The sequence below is a fragment of the Mobula birostris genome, chromosome 3, assembly GCF_030028105.1.
Source record: "Mobula birostris isolate sMobBir1 chromosome 3, sMobBir1.hap1, whole genome shotgun sequence".
Classification (NCBI taxonomy): Eukaryota; Metazoa; Chordata; class Chondrichthyes; order Myliobatiformes; family Myliobatidae; genus Mobula; species Mobula birostris.
In genome coordinates this window covers 227,385,996-227,409,360 of record NC_092372.1, presented here as the reverse complement: position 1 = coordinate 227,409,360, position 23,365 = coordinate 227,385,996, and the positions used below count along the sequence as shown (strand labels likewise).

The window sequence follows — 23,365 nt, the reverse complement described above, 5'->3', positions numbered from 1 at the left end:
CACATCTGGTTTTTGAATTTCCTCGCCGTTTACAAACAGTTCAAGCCTTCACTCTCTTTACCAAACTGCATGACCACACACTCCCTGACCCTCTAACCTCTGCCTCTTTGCCCATTCTCCTAATCTGCCTCAGCCTTTCAGCTTCCTCAACACTAACTGCCCCTCCACGCATCTTCATATTCTTTGCAAACTTGGTCACAAGTCCATCCATTGGAGAGGTAGTAATGAAGGACAAGGAAATGGCGGTCAAACTGAATAAGTATTTTGCATCCATCTTCACTCTGGAAGTGAACTGCTATACTATCAATGTTTTCCTTCAGACCTTTCAGCTTCTCAAGAACCTTCTCCCTAATAATAGCAACTACACTGACTGCTGCCATTTCCTTGCCCCCTTGTGTGGGTGAGATGGTGGGGGGGGGAAGTACGAGGTCTCACTGAGGCTCCCCTCCCCAGGGGGACAGTGGTGAGGGGGGAGGGAAGTGGTCCTGACCCACTGACTGTCCCTGCATTCCCACAGATCCAGCTGTACGAGAGTTTCCGTTCACCAAGCCGTCTGTACCTGGTGCTGGAGCTGGCATCCAAGGGGGACCTGCTGGAGCACATCAATCACAGGGCCGACCGCTCGCGGGTCCTGGGGCTGTGTGAGGCCGAGGCCCAGCAGACGTTCCAGCAGCTGGTGGGGGCCGTGTCCCACTGCCACACCAAGCACATCGCCCACAGGTACCAGCACACATAGCATGATCACCACACGTCATTCCTGAATGCATGAGCGCTCTCGTCCCAGCAGAGACCAGCAGGTACTGCCCATCCCAGTACAGACCACCACACGTTCATCATCATCCCAGTACAATCTCACCCACACACTCACAAACCCAGTACAATCTCACACACACACTCACAAACCCAGTGCAATCTCACCCACACACTCACAAACCCAGTGCAATCTCACACCCACACACTCACAAACCCAGTGCAATCTCACACCCACACACTCACAAACCCAGTGCAATCTCACACACACACACTCACAAACCCAGTACAATCTCACACACACACTCACAAACCCAGTGCAATCTCACCCACACACTCACAAACCCAGTGCAATCTCACACCCACACACTCACAAACCCAGTGCAATCTCACACCCACACACTCACAAACCCAGTGCAATCACACACACACACACACTCACAAACCCAGTGCAATCACACACACACACACACTCACAAACCCAGTGCAATCTCACACACACACACTCACAAACCCAGTGCAATCTCACACACACACACTCACAAACCCAGTGCAATCTCACACACACTCACTCACAAGCCTAGTGCAATCTCACCCTCTCACTCTCACACACACACACATTAGCCCAGTACAATCACAATCACATCCCAGTACGCTCTCACTTTCTCACTTCCACAATCCCAGTACAATCACACACAAACATCCCTGTGCAATAACGTAGAAACATAGAAAACCTAGAGCACAATACAGGCCCTTCAGCCCACAATGCTGTGCTGAACATGTCCTTACTTTAGAAATTACCTAGAGCTACCCATAGCCCTCTATTTTTCTAAGCTCTTAAAACACCCTATTGTATCTGTTTCCACCACCGTCACCAGCAGCCCATTCCACGCACTCAACACTCTGCATAAAACAAGCTTACCCCGACATCTCCCCTCTACCTACTCCCCAGCACCTTAAAGCTGTACCCCCTCATGTTAGCCATTCCAGCCCTAAGAAAAAGCCTCTGACTATCCACACGATCAATGCCTCTCATCATCTTATACACCTCTATCAGGTAACCTCTCATCCTCCGCCGCTCCAAGGAGAAAAGGCCGAGTTCACAATCACACCCACACAATACCAGTGCAATCACACACATGCATCCCAGTACAGTCACGCACGCATTCCAGTACAATCACGCACACACATCCCAGTACAATCACGCACGCATTCCAGTACAATCACGCACACACATCCCAGTACAATCACGCACACATCCCAGTACAATCACGCACACACATCCCAGTACAATCACGCACGCATCCCAGTACAATCATGCATATGCATCCCAGTACAATCTCACACACGTGTGCACACACACACACACACACACACACACACACACACACAAACACAATCCTAGTACACACATGCACGCACACACAATCCCAGTACAATCACACCCACTATCGCAGTACAATAACACAGACATCCCAGTATAATCACACACAGACTTACCCCAGTACAATCAGATACAGAGATATCCCAGTACAATCACACATACAGATACCCCAGTACAATCACACGCACATACAACATCCCTGTATAATCATACCACACACACACACACACATAATACCAGTACAGCCCACATTTCATACCCGTGGAGCAGACGTTCCGTGCCTGCATCCCACACCCGCTGCCGCTCCCCGTTCTCGCTGTCTGCCCCTGAGCCGGGTTGGACGGCTTGCGTGTTTGAGGAGCTGATGGAACTATAGCTGAAAACTCTGTCCTCAGAGACCTGAAGTGTGAGAACATCCTGCTGGATGAACGAGGATGCATTAAACTGTCAGGTGAGTGAGCAAAGTCCCCCCCCCCCCCCATGTCATGTGGTGGGGTTCGGTGTCGGGGAGGGGGGTGGTCCTGACAACCCCAGGGTCCAGAACAGGAACTGAAATCTGCAGTGGCCAGAGAGAAAGACAGGGTGTGCGCTTCCGAGAGTGGCTGTGAGCTGCAGACAGGAGGGAGGGGAGCTCTGTGAGAGGCAAGGCGAGGGACCAAAGGGAACTGGACCAGATTGAGGGGCGGTGGACCAGCGCAGCGGGGGGTGGGGAACTGATTAATCAGAGCTGCCCAGGCCTGATGGATGTGTGAATGTGGGAGATGGATGCGGGGTAGAAAGGGGGGAGGGAGGAGAGAAAGAGGGACAGAGAGAGAGAGGGGGAGGGAGGGAGGAGATAGCAAGTGAGAGAGAAGGGCAGTTGGAGAGTTAATTTCTCTCCATTAACCCCTCTCCCCATTACCCTCTCCTGCCCGTTAACCCTCTTCGCTCCTTGTTATCCCACTCTTCTCTGCTATTAACCCTCTCCTTTCCCATATCCTCTCCCCTCCTGGTTAACCTCTTACCCATGTTAACACCCTCCTCTTCCCTCAGACTTTGGCCTGGCCAGCAAATGCAGCAGGAACAGCCTGATGAACACCTTCTGTGGCTCCCTGCCCTACACGGCCCCCGAGATCCTGCAGGGTCTGAGGTACAGAGGGGACCACGCCGACATCTGGAGCATGTAAGATCACCCAGCCCTCACCGATGGGGACTCAGCCCCAGATCTCTCCTCTCCTCTCCGTCCCTCGCACTCCACTCTCACATTGTGAGGTTCCTGCTGGCTGTCCAGCTGGGATCTTTCCATTCCCTTTAAGGAGCGGTGTGCATGGAGTTCTGATTCAGAGGACACAGCTAGCTTCAAGACTCAGGCAGTAACATTGCAGTGGCAGTTCTCTACATCCCTACGTCCACATTTGTACAGTATAGAGCAGTCACCATGTATTCCATCTGGGGGGTAGCCTCCAGATACACACACACGCAAAAGTTTGGGCACCCCTGCTCAAAATTTCTGTTACTGTGAATAGCTAAGCGAGTAAAAGATGACCTGATTTTGAAAAGGCATAAAAGTTAAAGATGACACTTTTCTTTAATGTTTTAAGCAAGATTACCTTTTTATTTCCATCTTTTACAGTTTCAAACTAACAAAAAAGGAAAAGGGCCCAAAGCAAAAGTTTGGGTACCCTGCATGGTCAGTACTTAGTAACACCCCCTTTGGCAAGTATCACAGCCTGTAAACGCTTTCTGTAGCCAGGTAAGAGTCTTTCAGTTCTTGTTTGGGCCATTCTTCCTTGCAAAAGGCTTCTAGTTCTGTGAGATTATTGGGCCGTCTTGCATGCACTGCTCTTTTGAGGTCTATCCACAGATTTTCGATGATGTTTAGTTTGGGGGACTGTGAGGGCCATGGCAAAACCTTCAGCTTGCACCTCTTGAGGTAGTCCATTGTGGATTTTGAGGTGTGTTTAGGATCATTATCCTGTTGTAGAAGCCGTCCTCTTTTCATCTTCGGCTTTTTTACAGACGGTGTGAAGTTTGCTTCCAGAATTTGCTGGTATTTAATTGAATTCATTCTTCCCTCTACCAGTGAAATGCTCCCCGTGCCACTGGCTGCAACACAAGCCCAAAGCATGATTGATCCACCCCCGTGCTTAACAGTTGGAGAGGTGTTCTTTTCATGAAATTCTGCACCCTTTTTTCTCCAAACATACTTTTGCTCATTGCAGCCAAAAAGTTCTATTTTAACTTCATCAGTCCATAGGACTTGTTTCCAAAATGCATCAAGCTTGTTTAGATGTTCCTTTGCAAACTTCTGACGCTGAATTTTGGCCGCAATGAGCAAAGGTTAATGATCCTAAACACACTGCAAAATCCACAATGGACTACCTCAAGAGGCACAAGCTGGAGGTTTTGCCATGGCCCTCACAGTCCCCCGACCTAAACATCATCGAAAATCTGTGGATAGACCTCAAAAGAGCAGTGCATGCAAGACGGCCCAAGAATCTCACAGAACGAGAATCCTTTTGCAAGGAAGAATGGGCAAAAATCTCCCAAACAAGAATTGAAAGACTCTTAGCTGGCTACAGAAAGCGTTTCACACATCAAAGTTGCTGGTGAACACAGCAGGCCAGTCAGCCTCTCTAGGAAGAGGTACAATTGACGTTTCGGGCCGAGACCCTTCGTCAGGACTAACTGAAAGAAGAACTAGTAAGAGATTTGAAAGCATTTACAAGCTGTGATGGGGTGTTACTAAGTACTGACCGTGCAGGGTGCCCAAACTTTTGCTTCGGGCCCTTTTCCTTTTTTGTTAGTTTGAAACTGTAAAAGATGGAAATAAAAAAGTAATCTTGCTTAAAATATTAAAGAAATGTGTCATCTTTAACTCGCTTAGCTATTCATAGTAACAGAAATTTTGACCAGGGTGCCCAAACCTTTGCATGCCACTGTGTGTGTATATACATATATATATCTACACATACATACATACACACACACAGACATATATATGTGTGTGTGTGTGTGTGTGTGTGAGAGTGTGTGTGTGTGTGTGTGTGTGTGTGTGTGTGTGTGCGTGTGTGTGTGTATATTGTCCGTGCCTCTGGCACTGAGTCTGTCCCTGTAGCTCAGAAGGGTAGGGAGCTGAAGAGGAAGGCAGCAGTGATAGGGGGCTCTATAGTCAGGGGGTCAAACAGGCGATTCTGTGGATGCAGGAAAGAAACACGGATGGTAGTTTGCCTCCCAGGTGCCAGGGTCCGAGATGTTTCTGACCTGTCCACAATGTCCTGAAAAGGGAGGGTGAGCAGGAGTTGTGGTACATATTGGTACCAACAACATAGGTAGAAAAAGGGAGGAGGTCCTGAAAACAGAATACAGGGTGTTAGGAAGGAAGCTGAAAACCAGGACCCCAGGAGTAGTAATCTTGGGATTACTGCCTATGCCACACCACAGTGAGGACGGGAATAGCAGACATCCCACCTCTCCCAGAAGTTCCGGGAGTCTCCCGCATATGAATAGTGGCTCCCTGATGCCCGCAAATTGTATACAATATCCCGGAAATCAATTTTTTTGAGAGCCAGCGAGTGAGAGAGGAAGCAAGTGAGAGCAAGACAGAAAGCAAGCGAGAGAGAGCGCGCGAGCGAGAGAGAGAGAGCACCATGACAGAGTGTTCCAAAAAGATAAAATATAAAACGTACGTCACCCCAGACTACCCTAAAGTGTACCCCTGCCTAATAGGGGTCAAAAATAATGACAGTGTTGCTCGCTGCGCTGTTTGCAACAGTGACTTTTCTATTGCCCATGGTGGGTTAAAATGTAAAAGACATGTTGAGGTGAGTTTAACAGATGTCATTTGTTCATTAGCATAGCTAACGTTATTTAAACTAGCTGGCCAGCTGCTAAGGAGCTACTCTATTGCAGACATCCCACCTCTCCCAGAAGTTCTGGGAGTCTCCCGCAAATTGATGGTGCTACCTCCCTGAAGTGAGTTTTTGCAGGGTGGAATGTCTGGAATAGAATGAGGTGGAGGATAAATGCGTGGCTGAAGGATTGGAGCAGGGGGCAGGGATTCAGATTTCTGGATCATTGCAACCTCCTCTGGGGCAGGTGTGACCGGTTACAAAAGGGGCCGGTTGCACTTGAATCTGAGGGGGACCAATATTCTTGGGGGCAGATTACTAGAGCTGTTGGGAGTGGTTTAAACTAATGTGGCAGGGGGATGGGAAGCTGTATGATAGATCTGAGGATGAGCCAGCAGGTTTACAAGTAGATGATGAAATACGAAGGCCAAGTACAGACAGGGCAAGAATTAAATTGTACCACAGAGGAAAAATTCATAAGAGCGACGAGTGCAGGACTGAAGGTGCTGTATTTAAATGCATGTAGCGTTTGGAATAAGGAGGACAAACTTGTGGCACAATTAGAGATTGATCGGTATGACGTTGTGGGCATCACTGAGTCGTGGCTGAAAGAAGCCCATAATTGGGAGCTTAACATCAAAAGATGTGCTTTGTATTGAAAGGACAGGCAGGAAGTCATAGACAATGGTGTGGCTCTGTTGGAATTACAGTACTTCTTTAAAAAGAGGTGACATAGGGTCAGAAAATGTTGAATATTTGTGGGTGGAGTTAAGAAACTGTATATATTATGGGAATCATATACAGGCCTCCAAATAGTAGCTAAAATGTGGGATTGAGATTGCAAAGGGAGCCGGAAAAGGCATGTAATAAGGTAATGACGCAATTATGTCATGGTCCCTTCTGGCAATCCCCCACCTTGCTATATTACCACAAGGAATTGGGCCTCAATCACCTCATTAAGTTCCAATCATTCCAGGTTCCACTAACTACACACACCTGCTTCCCATCAGAAACTGCAGGGTAAAGACCCTGTGATCACAACAGGGAGCTGCTAGTTGACTCATGTATGAGTAACCTTGTTCCATGGTTCATAGAACTATTAGTTCTAAGTCTATCATTGTTCCTGAATTCTCTACTGAAACCAAGACTCTGGGTAAAGACTCTCTTGGACACCAATTCCACGCTCGCTATGACCATAATGCCTCCTGACTCTGCCTCCGTGTCCGTGTTCAGCACTTGGGTTCGTTCCACTGTCGCGTCCTTGCAACAAATTGTAATGGGGGACTTCAATATGTAAGGGGATTGGAAAAATCAGGTTGGCATTGGATCGCAAGAGATAGAAATTGTTGAATGCCTACAAGATGGCTTTTTAGAGCAGGTTGTGCTTGAGCCTACTCGGGGGGAAGGTTGTCTTAGATTGGGTGTTGCGTAATAACCCAAAACTTATTAGGGAGCTTAACGTAAAGGAACCCTTAGGAGGCAGTGATCATAATATGATTGAATTCATACTGCGATTTGAGAGGGAGAAGCACAAGTCAGATGTAGCTGTGTTGCAATGGAATAAAGGGAGTTACAGAGGCATGAGAGAGGAGCTTGCCCAGGTGGATTGGAGGAGGATACTGGCGGGGATGACAGCAGAGCAGAGATGGCTGAAGTTTCTGGGAATAGTTCAGAATGCGCAAATCTGTCCCACAGAGGAAGAAGTTCTCAAATGGTAGGAGTAGGCAACCATGGCTGACAAAGGAAGTTAAGGACTGTTTAAAAGCCAAGTAAAGGGCATATAAGGTAGCAAAAGTGAGTGGGAAGTTAGAGATTGGGAAGCTCTTAAAATCAAAAGGCAACTTAAAAAAAGCTTTAAGAAGGGAAAAGATGAAATATGAGAGCAAACTAGCCAATAATATAAAGCAGGATTCTAAAAGTTTTTTTCAGTTATATAAAGAGTAAAAGGGAGGTGAGAGTTCATATTGGACCACTGGATAATGATGCTGGTGAGGTAGGAATGGGGGACAAAGAAATGGCAGATGAACTTAATGAGTACTTTGCATCAGTCTTTACTGTGGAAAACACTAGCAGTGTGCCAGAGGTCCGTGAGTGTCAGGGAGCAGGAGTGAGTGTCATTGCTATTGCAAAGTAAAAAATTTTGTGCTAGGCAAACTCAAAAATCTTAAGCAACAGGAATTCTGCAGATGCTGGGAATTCGAGCAACACACATCAAAGTTGCTGGCGAATGCAGCAGGCCAGGCAGCATCTCTAGGAAGAGGTACAGTCGACGTTTCAGGCCGAGACCAGAACGTCGACTGTACCTCTTCCTAGAGATGCTGCCTGGCCTGCTGCGTTCGCCAGCAACTTTGATGTGTGTTGCTCAAAAATCTTAAGTCGGACAAGTCACCTGGTCCAGATGGACTATATCCCAGAGTCCTGAGAGAGGTTGCTGAAGAGATAATGGATGCATTGGTCATGATCTTTCAAGAATCACTTGATTCTGGCATGGTCCCAGAGGACTGGAAGATTGCCAATTAGGCCAGTTAGTCTCACTTCAGCGGTTGGGAAAGTGTTGGAGTCCATTATTAAGATTGAGGGTTCGATCTACTTGGACACAAATGATAAAATAAATCAAAGTCAGCATGGTTTCTGTAAAGGGAAATCTTGCCTGACAAATTGGTTGGATTTCATTGAGGAAGTAACAAGTAGGGTGGACAAAGGAGAGGCAGTGGATGTCATTTACTTGGATTTTCAGAAGGTGTTTAATAAAGTGCCACACATGAGGCTGCTTAACAAGATAAAATCCCATGGCATTACAGGAAAGATACTGACATGGACAGAGAAATGACTGACAGGTAGGAAGCAGTGAGTGGGAATAAAAGGGGCATTTTCTGGTTGGCTGCCAGTGACTAGTGATGTTCCTCAGAGGTTGATCTTGAGACTGCTGCTTTTCACATTGTTTGTCAGTAATTTAGATACTGGAATTGATGGCTTTGTGGCAAAGTTTGCAGACAGGTGGAGGGGTAGGTAGTGCTGAGGAAGCAACGTGATTGCAGCAGGATTTAGACAAACTGGAAAGAATGGGCTAAAAAGTGGCAGATGGAATACAGTGGGAAATGTACGATAATGCATTTTGGTAATAGGAACAATAGTGTGGACTATTATCTAAATGGAGATAATGCTGAGCCTTTAAGACACTTGTCAGGTTGGACTTAGAGTATTGTCAACAGTTTTGGGCCCCATATCTCAGAACGGATGTGTTGTCATTGAAGAGAGTCCAGAGGAGGTTCAGGAGGATGATTCTAAGAATGAAGGGGTTAACATATGAGGAGTGTTTGGCAGACTTGGGCCTGTACTCACTGGAATCTCATTGAAACCTACTGAATGTTGAAAGGACTAGATAGGGTGGATGTGGAGAGGATGTTTCCTATGATAGGATATCTAGAACTAGAGGGCACAGCCTCAAAACTGAGGGGTGACCCTTTAGAACAGAAGTAAGGAGTAATTTCTTTGGCCAGAGAGTAGTGAATCTGTGAAATGCTCTGCCACAGACTGTGGAGGCCAAGTCCGTGCCTATGTTTAATGTGGAAGATGATCGTTTCCTGATTGGTCAGGGCATCAAAGGACATGGTGAGAAGGCAGGTGTATGGGGTTGAGTGGGATCCGGGATCAGTCATGATAGAATGGCAGAGAAGACTCGATGGGCTGAATGGCCTAATTCTGCTCCTATATCATATAGTCTTATATATAACCTCAAGATTTATTTTCATGTGGGCATTTACAGTAAATACAAGAAAGACAATAGAATTAACAAAAGACCACACCCAACAGGATGGACAAATAACCAATATGCAAAACACAGTAAACTGTGAAAATACAACAAGAAAAAATAATAATAATGAATAAATATGCAATAAATATTGAGAACATGAGATGAAGAATCCTTGAAAGTGAGTCCATAGGTTATGGGAACAGTTTAGTGATATGGTGATAAAGTTATCCTATTTGGTTCAAGAGCCTGATGCTTGAGGGGTGATACCTGTTCCTGAACCTGGTGGTGTGGGCCCTGAGGCTTCTGTACCACCTTCCTGATGGTGGCAGTGAGAAGAGAGCATCTCACCTGCCTATCACCTCCCCCTGGTTTCCCTCCTTTCCTTTCTTCCATAGTCCACTATCCTCGCTGTCCTCAGCCCTTTATCTAGTCCACTTGTCACCTCCCAGCTTCTTAGTTCATTGTGACCCCACCCACCTTCCTCCTCACCTGCTACCTGCCAGCTTGTACTCCTTCCCCTCCCACCTTATTCTGGCCTCTCTCCCCTTGCTTTCTAGTGCTGAAGAAGGGTCTCGGTCTGAAACATCGACTGTGTATTTCCAGCTATGGGTGCTGCCTGACCTGCTGAGTTCCTCCAGCATTTTGTCTGTGTTACTCAAGAGTCGGGAAGTTATGTTACAGATTGTGTAACTCTGGTTAGGCCACATCTGGAGTATTGCGTACAGTTCTGGTCACCACATTATAGGAGAGGGTGCAGAAGAGGTTTACCAGGATGCTGCCTGGATTAGAGGGTGTGTGCTTTAAGGAGACAATGAACAAACTTGGGATCCTTTCTCAGTCAGAGGCTGATGGAAGACCTGATACGAGCTTATAAGATTAGATGTAAGAGTCAGCCGGCAACTTTATGTCTGATACCAGAGGGCTTACATTTAGGGTGGGAGAGTTCAGGGCTGAGGTGTGGGGCAAGTTTTTTTTATATAGGGAGTGGAGGGTATCTGGAATGTTCTGCAGAGGTGCTGTTGGAGAGAGGTGCAATAGAGGCATTTAAAAGACAATCAGAAAGGTGCATGAATGTGCAGCAAAAAATCATAAATACAAGAGATTCAGAATAAAATTGTGAATAAAAATCAGGTTTAATATTGCTGGCATAAGTTGTGAAATTTGTTTTGTAGCAACAGTACATTGCTATACATATTAATAAAATAACTAAATTATACTCAGTATATGTATAAAAAATAAATTAAGTAAGTAGTTCAAAAAAAAAAGAGGAAACCACAGTGAGGTGGTGTTCATGGGTTCATTGTCCGTTCAGAAATCGGATGACGGAGGGGAAGAAGCTGTTCCTGAATCACTGAGTGTGTGTCTTCAGACTCCTGTACCTCCTCTTTAATGGTAGCAATGAGAAGGGGGCATGCTAGAGCACGAAGGAATTTAAACTGCACACAAAACATTGCCACCCTCTGCCTCATTGGCATGTTAAGTATTTTTCACGAGCACATTTCCTTCTCCGTTTGCTGATGTGTATGGTGCTGACGATGTGGACTTTGTGATGACTTGTCTGCAGATTTTAGAACTGGCTTGTTTATACTTTTTTATTGAAGAAATTATTCAGTCTCCACATGTTGTTGTTGTTGTCACTGGGCAAAACAACTGCACAGCACAAGATTTTTGCCCACACTGGCCATGACAAATGATAGAACCTTGGCGTTGGGGGTCCTTAATGATGAATGCCACCTTTTGAAGGTGTCCGTGATGCTGGGGAGGTGAGGAGCTGGCTGCAGCTTTTTTTTTGATCCTGTGCAGTGGCCCCTCGCATCCCAGACGGAGATGCAACCAGTTAGAATGCTCTCCATGCTACGGATGCGGGAAATCCAGACCAACTCACACAAAATGCTGGTGGAACTCAGCAGCTCGGGTGGCAAATATCACGTCTCACCTGTCCCCTTGAACTCCTCCTGTCCCCCTTACCTTTCACCCCCATTCCTTTCCAGCAGCTCGGGCGGCATCTATCATGTCTCACCTGTCACCTGCCAGCTTGAGCTCCTCCTGTCCCCCCCCCCACCACCTTCTACCTCCATTCCTCTCCAGTCCAGATGAAGGGTCTTGACCCAAAAAGTTGACTGTTTCTTCCCTCCTTTGATGCTGCTGGACCTGCTGAGTTCCTCCAGCATTTTGTGTGTTGCTCACGTTGTGCAGAGAGTGGAGCCCACGTTCAGGCAGGAAGAATTAGTGTAGTCAGGGATCATTGTCTGAACTGGTTCAGCACAGACATCGTGAGCCAAAGGCCCTTTCCCTGCACAGTTCAGTGAGAGGAGACAGTTTTGAGTTGGAGCTCATCTCCGGCGTCACAGAGTTTTCCAGCGGGTCTGGGCTCGCACTTGAGGTCCGCACAGTGGAGAGAGCTGCTACCTCACAATCTCAGAGGCACAGTTCAATCCCAGCCTCCGGTGTTCCGCGCGGAGTCTGTATGTTCTCCCTTTGGCCACGCGGGTTTTCCCCGCTGCTCTGCTATCCGCCCACGTCACAACAGCGTGCAGGTTGGTGGTTTAACTGACTGCTGCACGTCGCCCCTTGTGTGTGAGTGAGGCGTAGAATCTGGGGCAGCTAATAAGAATGAGGTCAGGCTGAAGTAAAATTTGTGTCAGGTTGGTGTAAAAAGCTACTGATGGTCAGAACGGACTTGATGGGCTGAAGGGCCTGTTTAGGGGAGAGGGCAGAGACTGATCGTTGCTTTTTCCAATTTTATTGTCATACGTGACGTGTCGCCCTTCTGTGAGGACAAACCAGGGTAAGAGAGCGGTAGAAAACAATAGTCTAGGAATACAGGTCCATAGTTTTTTGAAAGTGGCGTCACAGGTAGATAGGGTCGTAAAGAGAGCTTTTGGTACATTGACCTTTATTAATCAAAGTAATGAGTACGGGAGTTGGAATGTCATGGTGAAGCCCAATTTGGAGCATTGTGTGCAGGTCTGGTCACCTACCAACAGGAAGGATATCAATAAGATTGAAAGAGTACAGAGTAAATTTACAAGGATACTGCCGGATCTTGAGCACCTGAGATATAGGGAAAGATTGGGTAGGTTAAGACTTCATTCCCGAGAGCGTGGGCGAATGAGTGGATATTTGATCAAAGTATACAAATTTATGAGAGGTATAGATAGGGTAAATGCAAGCAGGCTTTCTCCACCAAGGTTGGGTGAGACTACAACTGGAGATCATAGGTTAAGGGTGAAAGATGAAATGTTTAACTGGAACCTGAAGGGGAACTTCTTCACTCAGAGGGTGGTGGGAGTGTGGAACGAGCTGCCAGCAGAAATGGTGCATGCAGATCCGATTGCAATGTGTAAGAGAAGTTTGGATATGCACAAACCCCATTTCCAGAAAAGTTGGGATATTTTCCAAAATGCAATAAAAACAAAAATCTGTGATATGTTAATTCACGTGATCCTTTATTTAACCGACAAAAGTACAAAGAAAAGATTTTCAATAGTTTTACTGACCAACTTAATTGTATTTTGTAAATATACACACATTTAGAATTTGATGGCTGCAACACACTCAGCAAAAGTTGGGACAGAGTTAAAATAAGATTGAAAAGTGCACAGAATATTCAAGTAACACCGGTTTGGAAGACTCCACATTAAGCAGGCTAATTGGTAGCAGTTGAGGTATCATGACTGGGTATAAAAGTAGCGTCTATCAAAGGCTCAGTCTTTGCAAGCAAGGATGGGTCGTGGCTCACCCCTTTGTGCCAAAATTCGTGAGAGAATTGTTAGTCAGTTCAAAAGGAACATTTCTCAATGTAAGATTGCAAAGAATTTAGGTCTTTCAATATCTACAGTACATAATATTGTGAAAAGATTCAGAGAATTCAGAGACATCTCAGTGCGTAAAGGGCAAGGTTGGAAACCACAGTTGAATGCGCGTGATCTTCGAGCCCTCAGGCGGCACTGCCTAAGAAACCGTCATGCTACTGTGACAATTATAGCCACCTGGGCTCGGGAGTACTTCAGAAAACCATTGTCACTCAACGCAGTCCGTCGCTGCATCCAGAAGTGCAACTTGAAACTGTATTACGCAAGGAGGAAGCCATACATCAACTCTATGCAGAAACGCCGGCGAGTTCTCTGGGCCCGAGCTCATCTCAGATGGACCGAAAGACTGTGGAACCGTGTGCTGTGGTCCGATGAGTCCACATTTCAGCTAGTTTTCGGAAAAAACGGGCGTTGAGTTCTCTGTGCCAAAGATGAAAACGACCATCCAGATTGTTATCAGTGAAAGGTGCAAAAGCCAGCATCTGTGATGGTATGGGGGTGCATCAGTGCCCACGGCATGGGTGAGTTGCATGTATGTGAAGGTACCATTGACTCTGAGGCGTATATTAGGATTTTAGAGAGACATATGTTGCCATCAAGGCGACGTCTCTTCCCGGGACATCCATGCTTATTTCAGCAGGACAATGCCAGACCACATTCTGCACAGGCTACAACAGCGTGGCTTTGTAGACACGGAGTGCGTGTGCTTGACTGGCCTGCTGCCAGTCCAGATCTATCTCCTATTGAAAATGTATGGCGCATCATGAAGAGGAGAATCAGACAACGGAGACCACGGACTGTTGAGCAACTGAAGTCTTATATCAAGCAAGAATGGACAAAATTTCCAATTGCAAATCTACTACAATTAGCATCCTCAGTTCCAAAACAATTAAAAAGTGTTATTAAAAGGAAAGGTGATGTAACACAACGGCAAACATGCCTCTGTCCCAACTTTTGTTGAGTGTGTTGCAGCCATCAAATTCTAAATGTGTGTATATTTACAAAATACAATTAAGTTGGTCAGTAAAACTATTGAAAATCTTTGTACTTTTGTCAGTTAAATAAAGGTTCACGTGAATTAACATATCACAGATTTTTGTTTTTATTGCATTTTGGAAAATATCCCATCTTTTCCGGAAATGGGGTTTGTACATGGATGGTAGGCGTATGGAGGGCTATGGTCCAGGTGTGAGTTGATGGAAGTAGCATAACAGCTCAGCACAGACTAGACGGGCCTGTTCCTGCGCTGCCGTGCTCTATGACTCTGTAAACCTGTTTCTGTTCTGTATGACTTTATAAGGACAGGGTGGGGATTTTATGTTTTTTAAAATTTTTGTTGCCATAGGGAAAATCATTCATTAATCTGTCTGGATGACATAACAATCTGCACATATGCATTCGATGTGGTTTAAAACTGTTGACACTATATAAACACAAAGTCTGCAGTTGCTGAAAACCCAGAGCAACAGATGCAAAATGCAACAGGTCAGGCAGCGTCTAGAGAGAGGAATAAACAGTCAAGATTTTGGGCTGAGACCCTTCATCAGGACAGGACAGGACAGGACAGGAAGGGTGAAGATGCCAGAATAAAAAGGTGGGGAGAGGGGAGGGAGGATAGCTGGAAGGTGATAGGTGAAGCCAGGTGGGTGGGAAAGGTAGAGGGCTGGAGAGGAAGGAATCTGACAGGAGAGGAGAGTGGAACATGGGAGAAAGGGAAGCTAGGGAGAGGTGATAGGCAGGTGAGCAGAGGCAAGAGGTCAGAGTGGGGAATAGAAGAAGAGGGGAGAGGAAGGAGAAGTCGATGTTCATGCCATCAGGTTGGAGGTTACCCAGACGGAATATGAAGTGTTGCTCCCCGACCCTGAGGGTGACCTCATCGTGGCACAAGAGGAGGCCGTGGACCGACATGTCGGAATGGGAATGGGAATTAAAATGCTTGACCACCAGGAAGTTTCACTTTTGGCGAATGAAGCAGAGGTGCTCAACAAAGCAGTCCCCCAATTTATGACTGATCTCACCACTGCAGAGGAGGCTGCATCGGGAGCACTGGACACAATAGACAGCCCCAGCAGATTCACAGGTGAAGTGTTGTCTTACCTGGAAGGGCTGATGGGGCCCTGAATGGAGGTGAGGGAGGAGGTCAATGGGCAGGTGCAGCACTTTGGCTGCTTGCAGAGGTAAATACTTGGAGGGAGATTAGTGGGGAGGGACTAATGGACAAGGGAATCATGGAGGGAGCAATCCCTGCGGAAAGCAGAGGTGGATGATCGTAAAGATACAGTTGAAGTCAGAAGTTTACACACACTTAGGTTGAAGTCATTAAAACTCATTGTTTAACCACTCCACAGATTTCATATTAGCAAACTATAGTTTTGGCAAGATGTTGAGGACATCTACTTTGTGCATGACACGAGAATTTTTCCAACAGTTGTTTACAGACAGATTATTTCACTTTTAATTGACTATATCACAATTCTAGTGGGTCAGAAGTTTACAAACAATATCAAAAGCAATCAGCCAAGACCTCAGGAAAAAAAATTTGTGGACCTCCACAAGTCTGGTTCATCCTTGGGAGCAATTTCCAAACGCCTGAAGGTATCACGTTCATCTGTACAAACAAGTATAAACACCATGGGACCACACAGCCATCATACCACTCAGGAAGGAGACGCATTCTGTCTCCTAGAGATGAACGTACTTTGGCGTGAAAAGTGCAAATCAATCCCAGAACAACAGCAAAGGACCTCGTGAAGATGCTGGAGGAAACAGATAGACAAGTATCTATATCCACAGTAAAACGAGTCCTATATGGACATAACCTGGAAGGCTACTGAGCAAGGAAGAAGCCACTGCTTCAAAACTGCCATAAAAAAGCCAGACTACAGTTTGCAAATGCACATGGGGACAAAGATCTTACTTTTTGGAGAAATGTCCTCTGGTCTGATGAAACAAAAACTGAACTGTTTGGCCATAATGACCATCATTATGTTTGGAGGAAAAAGGGTGAGACTTGCAAGCCGAAGAACACCATCCCAACCGAGAAGCATGGGGGTGGCAGCATCATGTTTGGGGGTGCTTTGCTGCAGAAGGGACTAGCGCACTTCACAAAGTAGATGGCATCATGAGGAAGGAAAATTATAACCATATAGCCATATAACAATTACAGCACGGAAACAGGCCATCTTGGCCCTTCTAGTCTGTGCTGAACTCTTACTCTCACCTAGTCCCACCGACCTGCACTCAGCCCATAACCCTCCATTCCTTTCCTGTCCATATAGCTATCCAATTTAACTTTAAATGACAACATCGAACCTGCCTCAACCACTTCTGCTGGAAGTTCGTTCAACACAGCTACCACTCTCTGAGTAAAGAAGTTCCCCCTCATGTTACCCCTAAACTTTTGCCCCTTAACTCTCAACCCATGTCCTCTTGTTTGAATCTCCCCCATTCTCAATGGAAAAAACCTACCCATGTCAACTCTATCAATCCCCCTCATAATTTTAAACACCTCTATCAAGTCCCCTCTCAACCTTCTACACTCCAAAGAATAAGCACCTAACTTGTTCAACCTTTCTCTGTAACTTAGGAGATGAAACCCAGGCAACATTTTAGTAAATCTCCTCTGTACTCTCTTAATTTTATTGACATTTTTCCTATAATTCGGTGACCAGAACTGTACACAATACTCCAAATTTGGCCTTACCAATGCCTTATACAATTTCAACATTACATCCCAACTCCTATACTCAATGCTCTGATTAATAAAGGCCAGCATACCAAAAGCTTTCTTCACCACCCTATCCACATGAGATTTCACCTTCAGGGAGCTATGCACCATTATTCCTAGATCCCTCTGTTCTACAGCATTCTTCAATGCCCTACCATTTACCATGTATGTCCTATTTTGATTAGTCCTACCAAAATGTAGCACCTCACATTTTTCAGCATTAAACTCCATCTGCCATCTTTCAGCCCACTCTTCTAACTGGCCTAAATCTCTCTGCAAGCTTTGAAAACCTTCTTCATTATCCACAACGTCACCTATCTTAGTATCATCTGCATACTTACTAATCCAATTTACCACCCCATCATCCAGATCATTAATATATATGACAAACAACATTGCACCCAGTACAGATCCCTGAGGCACACCGCTACACACCGTCATCCAACCTGACAAACAGTTATCTACCACTACTCTCTGGCATCTCCCATCCAGCCACTGCTGAATCCATTTTACTACTTCGATATTAATGCCTAACGATTGAACCTTCTTAACTAACCTTCTGTGTGGAACCTTGTCAAAGGCCGTACTGAAGTCCATATAGACAACATTCACCGCTTTACCCTCATCAACTTTCCTAGTAACCTCTTCAAAAAATTCAATAAGATTTGTCAAACATGACCTTCCATGCACAAATCCATGTTGACTGTTCCTAATCAGACCCTGTCTATCCAGATAATTATATATACTATCTCTAAGAATACTTTCCATCAATTTACCCACCACTGACGTCAAACTCACGGGCTGATAATTGCCAGGTTTACTCTTAGAACCCTTTTTAAACAATAGAACCACATGAGCAATACGCCAATCCTCTGGCACCATCCCCGTTTCTAATCACATTTGAAATATTTCTGTCAGAGCCCCTGCTATTTCCACACTAACTTCCCTCAAGGTCCTAGGGAATATCTTGTCCGGACCCGGAGACTTATCCACTTTTATATTCCTCAAAAGCGCCAGTACTTCCTCTTCTTTAATTGTCATACTTTCCATAACTACCCTTCTTGTTTCCTTTACCTTACACAATTCAATATCCTTCTCCTTAGTGAATACCGAAGAAAAGAAACTGTTCAAAATCTCCCCCATCTCTTTTGGCTCCACACATAGCCGTCCACTCTGATTCTCTAAGGGACCAATTTTATCCCTCACTATCCTTTTGCTATTAGTATAACTGTAGAAACCCTCTGGATTTATTTTCACTTTACTTACCAAAGCAGCCTCGTATCTTTTACAAAGCCCATCTCCAGAAAAGTTGGGATATTTTCCAAAATGCAATAAAAATTAAAATCTGTGATATGTTAATTCACGTGAACCTTTATTTAACTGACAAAAGTACAAAGAAAAGATTTTCAATAGTTTTACTGACCAACTTAATTGTATTTTGTAAACATACACAAATTTACAATTTGATGGCTGCAACACACTCAACAAAAGTTGGGACAGAGGCATGTTTACCATTGTGTTACATCACCTTTTCTTTTAATAACACTTTTTAATCGTTTTGGAACTGAGGATGCTAATTGTAGTAGATTTGCAATTGGAAATTTTGTCCATTCTTGCTTGATATAAGACTTCAGCTGCTCAACCGTCCGTGGTCTCCGTTGTCTGGTTCTCCTCTTCATGATGTGCCATACATTTTCAATAGGAGATAGATCTGGACTGGCAGCAAGCCAGTCAAGCATACGCACTCTGTGTCTACAAAGCCACGCTGTTGTAGCCCGTGCAGAATGTGGTCTGGCATTGTCTTACTGAAATAAGCATGGATGTTCCGGGAAGAGACGTCGCCTTGATGGCAACATATGTCTCCCTAAAATCCTAATATACGCCTCAGAGTCAATGGTACCTTCACATACATGCAACTCACCCATGCCGTGGGCACTGATGCACCCCCATACCATCACAGATGCTGGCTTTTGCACCTTTCACTGATAACAATCTGGATGGTTGTTTTCACCTTTGGCACGGAGAACTTGACGCCCGTTTTTTCCGAAAACTAGCTGAAATGTGGACTCGTCTGACCACAGCACACGGTTCCACAGTCTTTCGGTCCATCTGAGATGAGCTCGGGCCCAGAGAACTCGCCGGCGTTTCTGCATAGAGTTGATGTACGGCTTCCTCCTTGTGTAATACAGTTTCAAGTTGCATTTCTGGATGCAGCGACGGATTGTGTTGAGTGACAATGATTTTCCGAAGTACTCCCGAGCCCAGGTGGCTATAATTGTCACAGTAGCATGACGGTTTCTTAGGCAGTGCCGCCTGAGGGCTCGAAGATCACGCGCATTCAACTGTGGTTTCCAACCTTGCCCTTTACGCACTGAGATGTCTCTGAATTCTCTGAATCTTTTCACAATATTATGTACTGTAGATGTTGAAAGACCTAAATTCTTTGCAATCTTGCATTGAGAAATGTTCCTTTTGAACTGACTAACAATTCTCTCACGAATTTTAGCACAAAGGGGTGAGCCATGACCCATCCTTGCTTGCAAAGACTGAGCCTTTGATAGACGCTACTTTTATACCCAGTCATGATACCTCACCTGCTACCAATTAGCCTGCTTAATGCGGAGTCTTCCAAACTGGTGTTACTCGAGTATCCTGTGCACTTTTCAATCTTATTTTAACTCTGTCCCAACTTTTGTTGAGTGTGTTGCAGCCATCAAATTCTAAATGTGTGTATATTTACAAAATACAATTAAGTTGGTAAGTAAAACTATTGAAAATCTTTTCTTTGTACTTTTGTCAGTTGAATAAAGGTTCACGTGAATTGACATATCACAGATTTTTGTTTTTATTGCATTTTGGAAAATATCCCAAATTTTCTGGAAAAGAGGTTTGTAGCTCTTCTAATTTCTTTCTTAAGATTCTTTTTACATTCTTTATATTCCTCGAACACCTCATTAACTCCAAGCTGCCTATATTTATTGTAGATCCCTCTCTTTTTCTGAACCGAGTTTCCTATATCCCTTGAAAACTACGGCTCCCTCAAACTTTTAAACTTTCCTTTCACACTAACAGGAACATAAAGATCCTGTAACCTCAAAATTTCACCTTTAAATGACCTCCATTTCTCTATTACATCCTTTCCATAAAACAAATTGTCCCAATCCACTCCTTCTAAATCCTTTCGCAACTTCTCAAAGTTAGCCTTTCTCCAATCAAAAATCTCAACCCTGGGTCCAGGGTTATGTGGATATATTGAAGCAACATCTCAAGACATCAGCCAGGAAGTTAAAGCTCGGTCGCAAATGGGTCTTCTAAATGGACAATGACCCCAAGCATACCTCCAAAGTTGTGACAAAATTGCTTAAGGACAATAAGGTCAAGGTATTGGAGTGGCCATCACAAAGCCCTGGCCTCAATCCGATACAAAATTTGTGGGCAGAACTGAAAAAGCGTGTGCGAGCAAGGAGGCCTACAAACCTGACTCAGTTACACCAGTTCTGTCTGGAGGAATGCAACAAAATTCCAGCAACTTATTGTGAGAAGCTTGTGGAAGGCAACCCTAAACGTTTGACCCAAGTTAAACAATTTAAAGGCAATGCTACCAAATACTAACAAAGTGTATGTAAACGTCTGACCTACTGGGAAAGTGATGAAAGAAATAAAAGCTGAAATAAATCATTCTCTCTACTATTATTCTGACATTTCACATTCTTAAAATAAAGTAGTGATCCTAACTTTCCTGAGACAGGGAATGTTTTCTAGGATTAAATGTCAGGAATTGTGGAAAAACTGAGTTTAAATGTACAAACGTTTGTATTTGGCTAAGGTGTACGTAAACTTCTGACTTCAACTGTATGCTTGGCGGTAGGATTCCTTTGGAGGTGGCAGAAGTTGCGGAAGATGATGCGTTGAATGCAGAGGCTTATGGGGTGGTGGGTGAGGACAAGAGGAAATCTATCACTGTTAAGGTGGCAGGAAGATGGCGAGAGCTGGGATGTTTGGGAAATGGAAGAGTTGCAGGTGAGGGCAGCATCAACGGTGGAGGAAGGTGAAACCCTGTTCTTTAAACGGGGAGGACATTTCTGATATCCTGGCATGGAATGCAACATCCTGGGAACAGATGTAGCAGAGGTGACGAAACTGAGGAAAGGGAGCAGCATTTTGTAGGAGACGGGGTGGGAAGAGGTGTCGTCAAGATAGCTGTGGGATAAAAGATGTCCGTCAACCGTATGTCTCCACAGATGGAGACAGAGAGATTGAGAAAAGGGAAGGAGGTATCAGAAATGGACCAAGTAAACATCGAGATAGGGGAGGGATGGTCTCTTGTTGATCCACGGATTTGCCCTGCATTTGGAGTGCTTTTTAACCTGTCATACCCTCTCTCCGCAGGGGAATCATTCTCTATGCCATGGTTACAGGAAAACTTCCCTTCAACGAACTTCAGCCTTGCAAACTGTTGGAGGAGATAAAAGGAGGTGTGCTGTACCACGATCGACTTTCACCAGGTAGGTCACTCTGAAAAGAGGCCCATTACTCCTATCACCCTGCAGGTGTTAGACCAGGAGTCCCCAATCTGGGGTCCGTGTCATAAAAAAGGTTGTGAACTCCTGTATTAGACCTTCACACCTCATTTTCCAAGGGCTGTCTTACCTGCCATTCACCACAGACCAGCGCGCAGGCAACTGTTGAAGCTAACAGAACGTTTTCGTTTATTACATAGATGTTGATACAGAGATGTTATGTTTCAGTTGATAGAGTAGCACAGCACAAAATCCAGTCCATGTTAACCTTTCTTCCATCTGCACTAATCCTATTGGTAAATTTAAACATAAAACACTGTAATTGTACTCATCTCTACCAGTTCCTCTGGCAGCTCGTTTCACGTACTCATCACTCTCTGTGTGAACAAAGTTGTTCGTGAAATCCCCTCTCACCTTAAACTGCTACTGTCCAGGTTTACAATTCTCTACCCTGGTATAAACACTGTGACCTTAACTATGCCCCTCTGGATTTAAAAAAAAACTGCAAGGTTGCCCCTTGGCCTCCTTCACCCCAGGGAGAACAGTCCCAGCCTTTCAAATCTCTCCGTATAACTCAAACCCTCCGGGGAGAATGGTCCCAGCCTTTCAAATCTCTCTGTATAACTCAGACCCTCCAGTCCTGGTCATACCCTCATGGATGTTCGCTGCACACTTTCCATCTTAATGACATCCTTCCTACCCTCAGTCTCTCGTTAATCTTTGCAATAGAAGGGATTAAAAGCAGAACATTACAGCGATGTGCATAACAAGTGCTACACCTGCCCCTACGCCTCCTCCCTCACCACCATTCGGGGCCCCAAACAGTCTTTCCAGGTGAAGCGACACTTCACCTATGTATCTGTTAGGGTCACGTACTGTGTCCAATGCTCCCAGTGTGTCCTCCTGTATATCGGTGAGACCCGACGTAGATTGGGGGACTGCTTCGCTGAGCATCTACGCTCCGTCTGCCAGAACAAACGGGATTTCCCTGTGGCTACCCATTTTAATCCCACTTCTCATTTCCATTCCAACATGTCAATCCATGGCCTCCTTGAATGTCACAATAAGACCTCACTTTGGTTGGAGGAGTAACACCTTTATTCCATCTGGTTAGCCTCCAACGTGATGGCATGAACATCAATTTCACAAGCTCCCAGTAACGCCCCCAATTCACCATTCCCCATTCCCATTTCCCTCTCTCACCTCGTCTCCTTACCTGCCCACCACCTCCCTCTGGTGCTCCTCCCCCTTTTCTTTCGTCCATAGCCTTCTGTCCTCTCCTATTAAATTTCCCTTTCTCCAGCCCTGTATCTCTCTCACCAATCAAATTCCCAGCTCTTTACTTCACCCCTCCCCCTCCCGGTTTCACCTGTCACCTTGTATTTCTTTCTCCCCTCCCCCCACCTTTAAAATTTACTTCTCATCTTTTCTTCTCCAGTCCTGCTGAAGGGCCTTGGGCTGAAATGTTGACAGTACTTTTTTCCAGAGAAACTCAAAAGAACTCATTTAAAAAAAAACACTATCAAACACCCAATGTGCAAAAAAAACCTCAAAATGTGCAAACCAAAAAAAAACAAGCAAATAG

The 23,365-nt window shown here is 45.2% G+C and overlaps 1 protein-coding gene across 1 annotated transcript in view; it reads left to right on the top strand.

The window, feature by feature from the left end:
• The window catches only part of LOC140195739 (testis-specific serine/threonine-protein kinase 5-like), a 67,091-nt gene that overhangs the window by 31,322 nt on the left and 12,404 nt on the right, over positions 1–23,365 (top strand). Inside the window, exons 4-7 of the mRNA XM_072254444.1 lie at positions 518–720; positions 2,530–2,585; positions 3,167–3,296; positions 21,650–21,765. Coding sequence (XP_072110545.1) covers positions 518–720; positions 2,530–2,585; positions 3,167–3,296; positions 21,650–21,765 — 505 coding nt within the window. The remainder of the gene's footprint in view (positions 1–517; positions 721–2,529; positions 2,586–3,166; positions 3,297–21,649; positions 21,766–23,365) is intronic.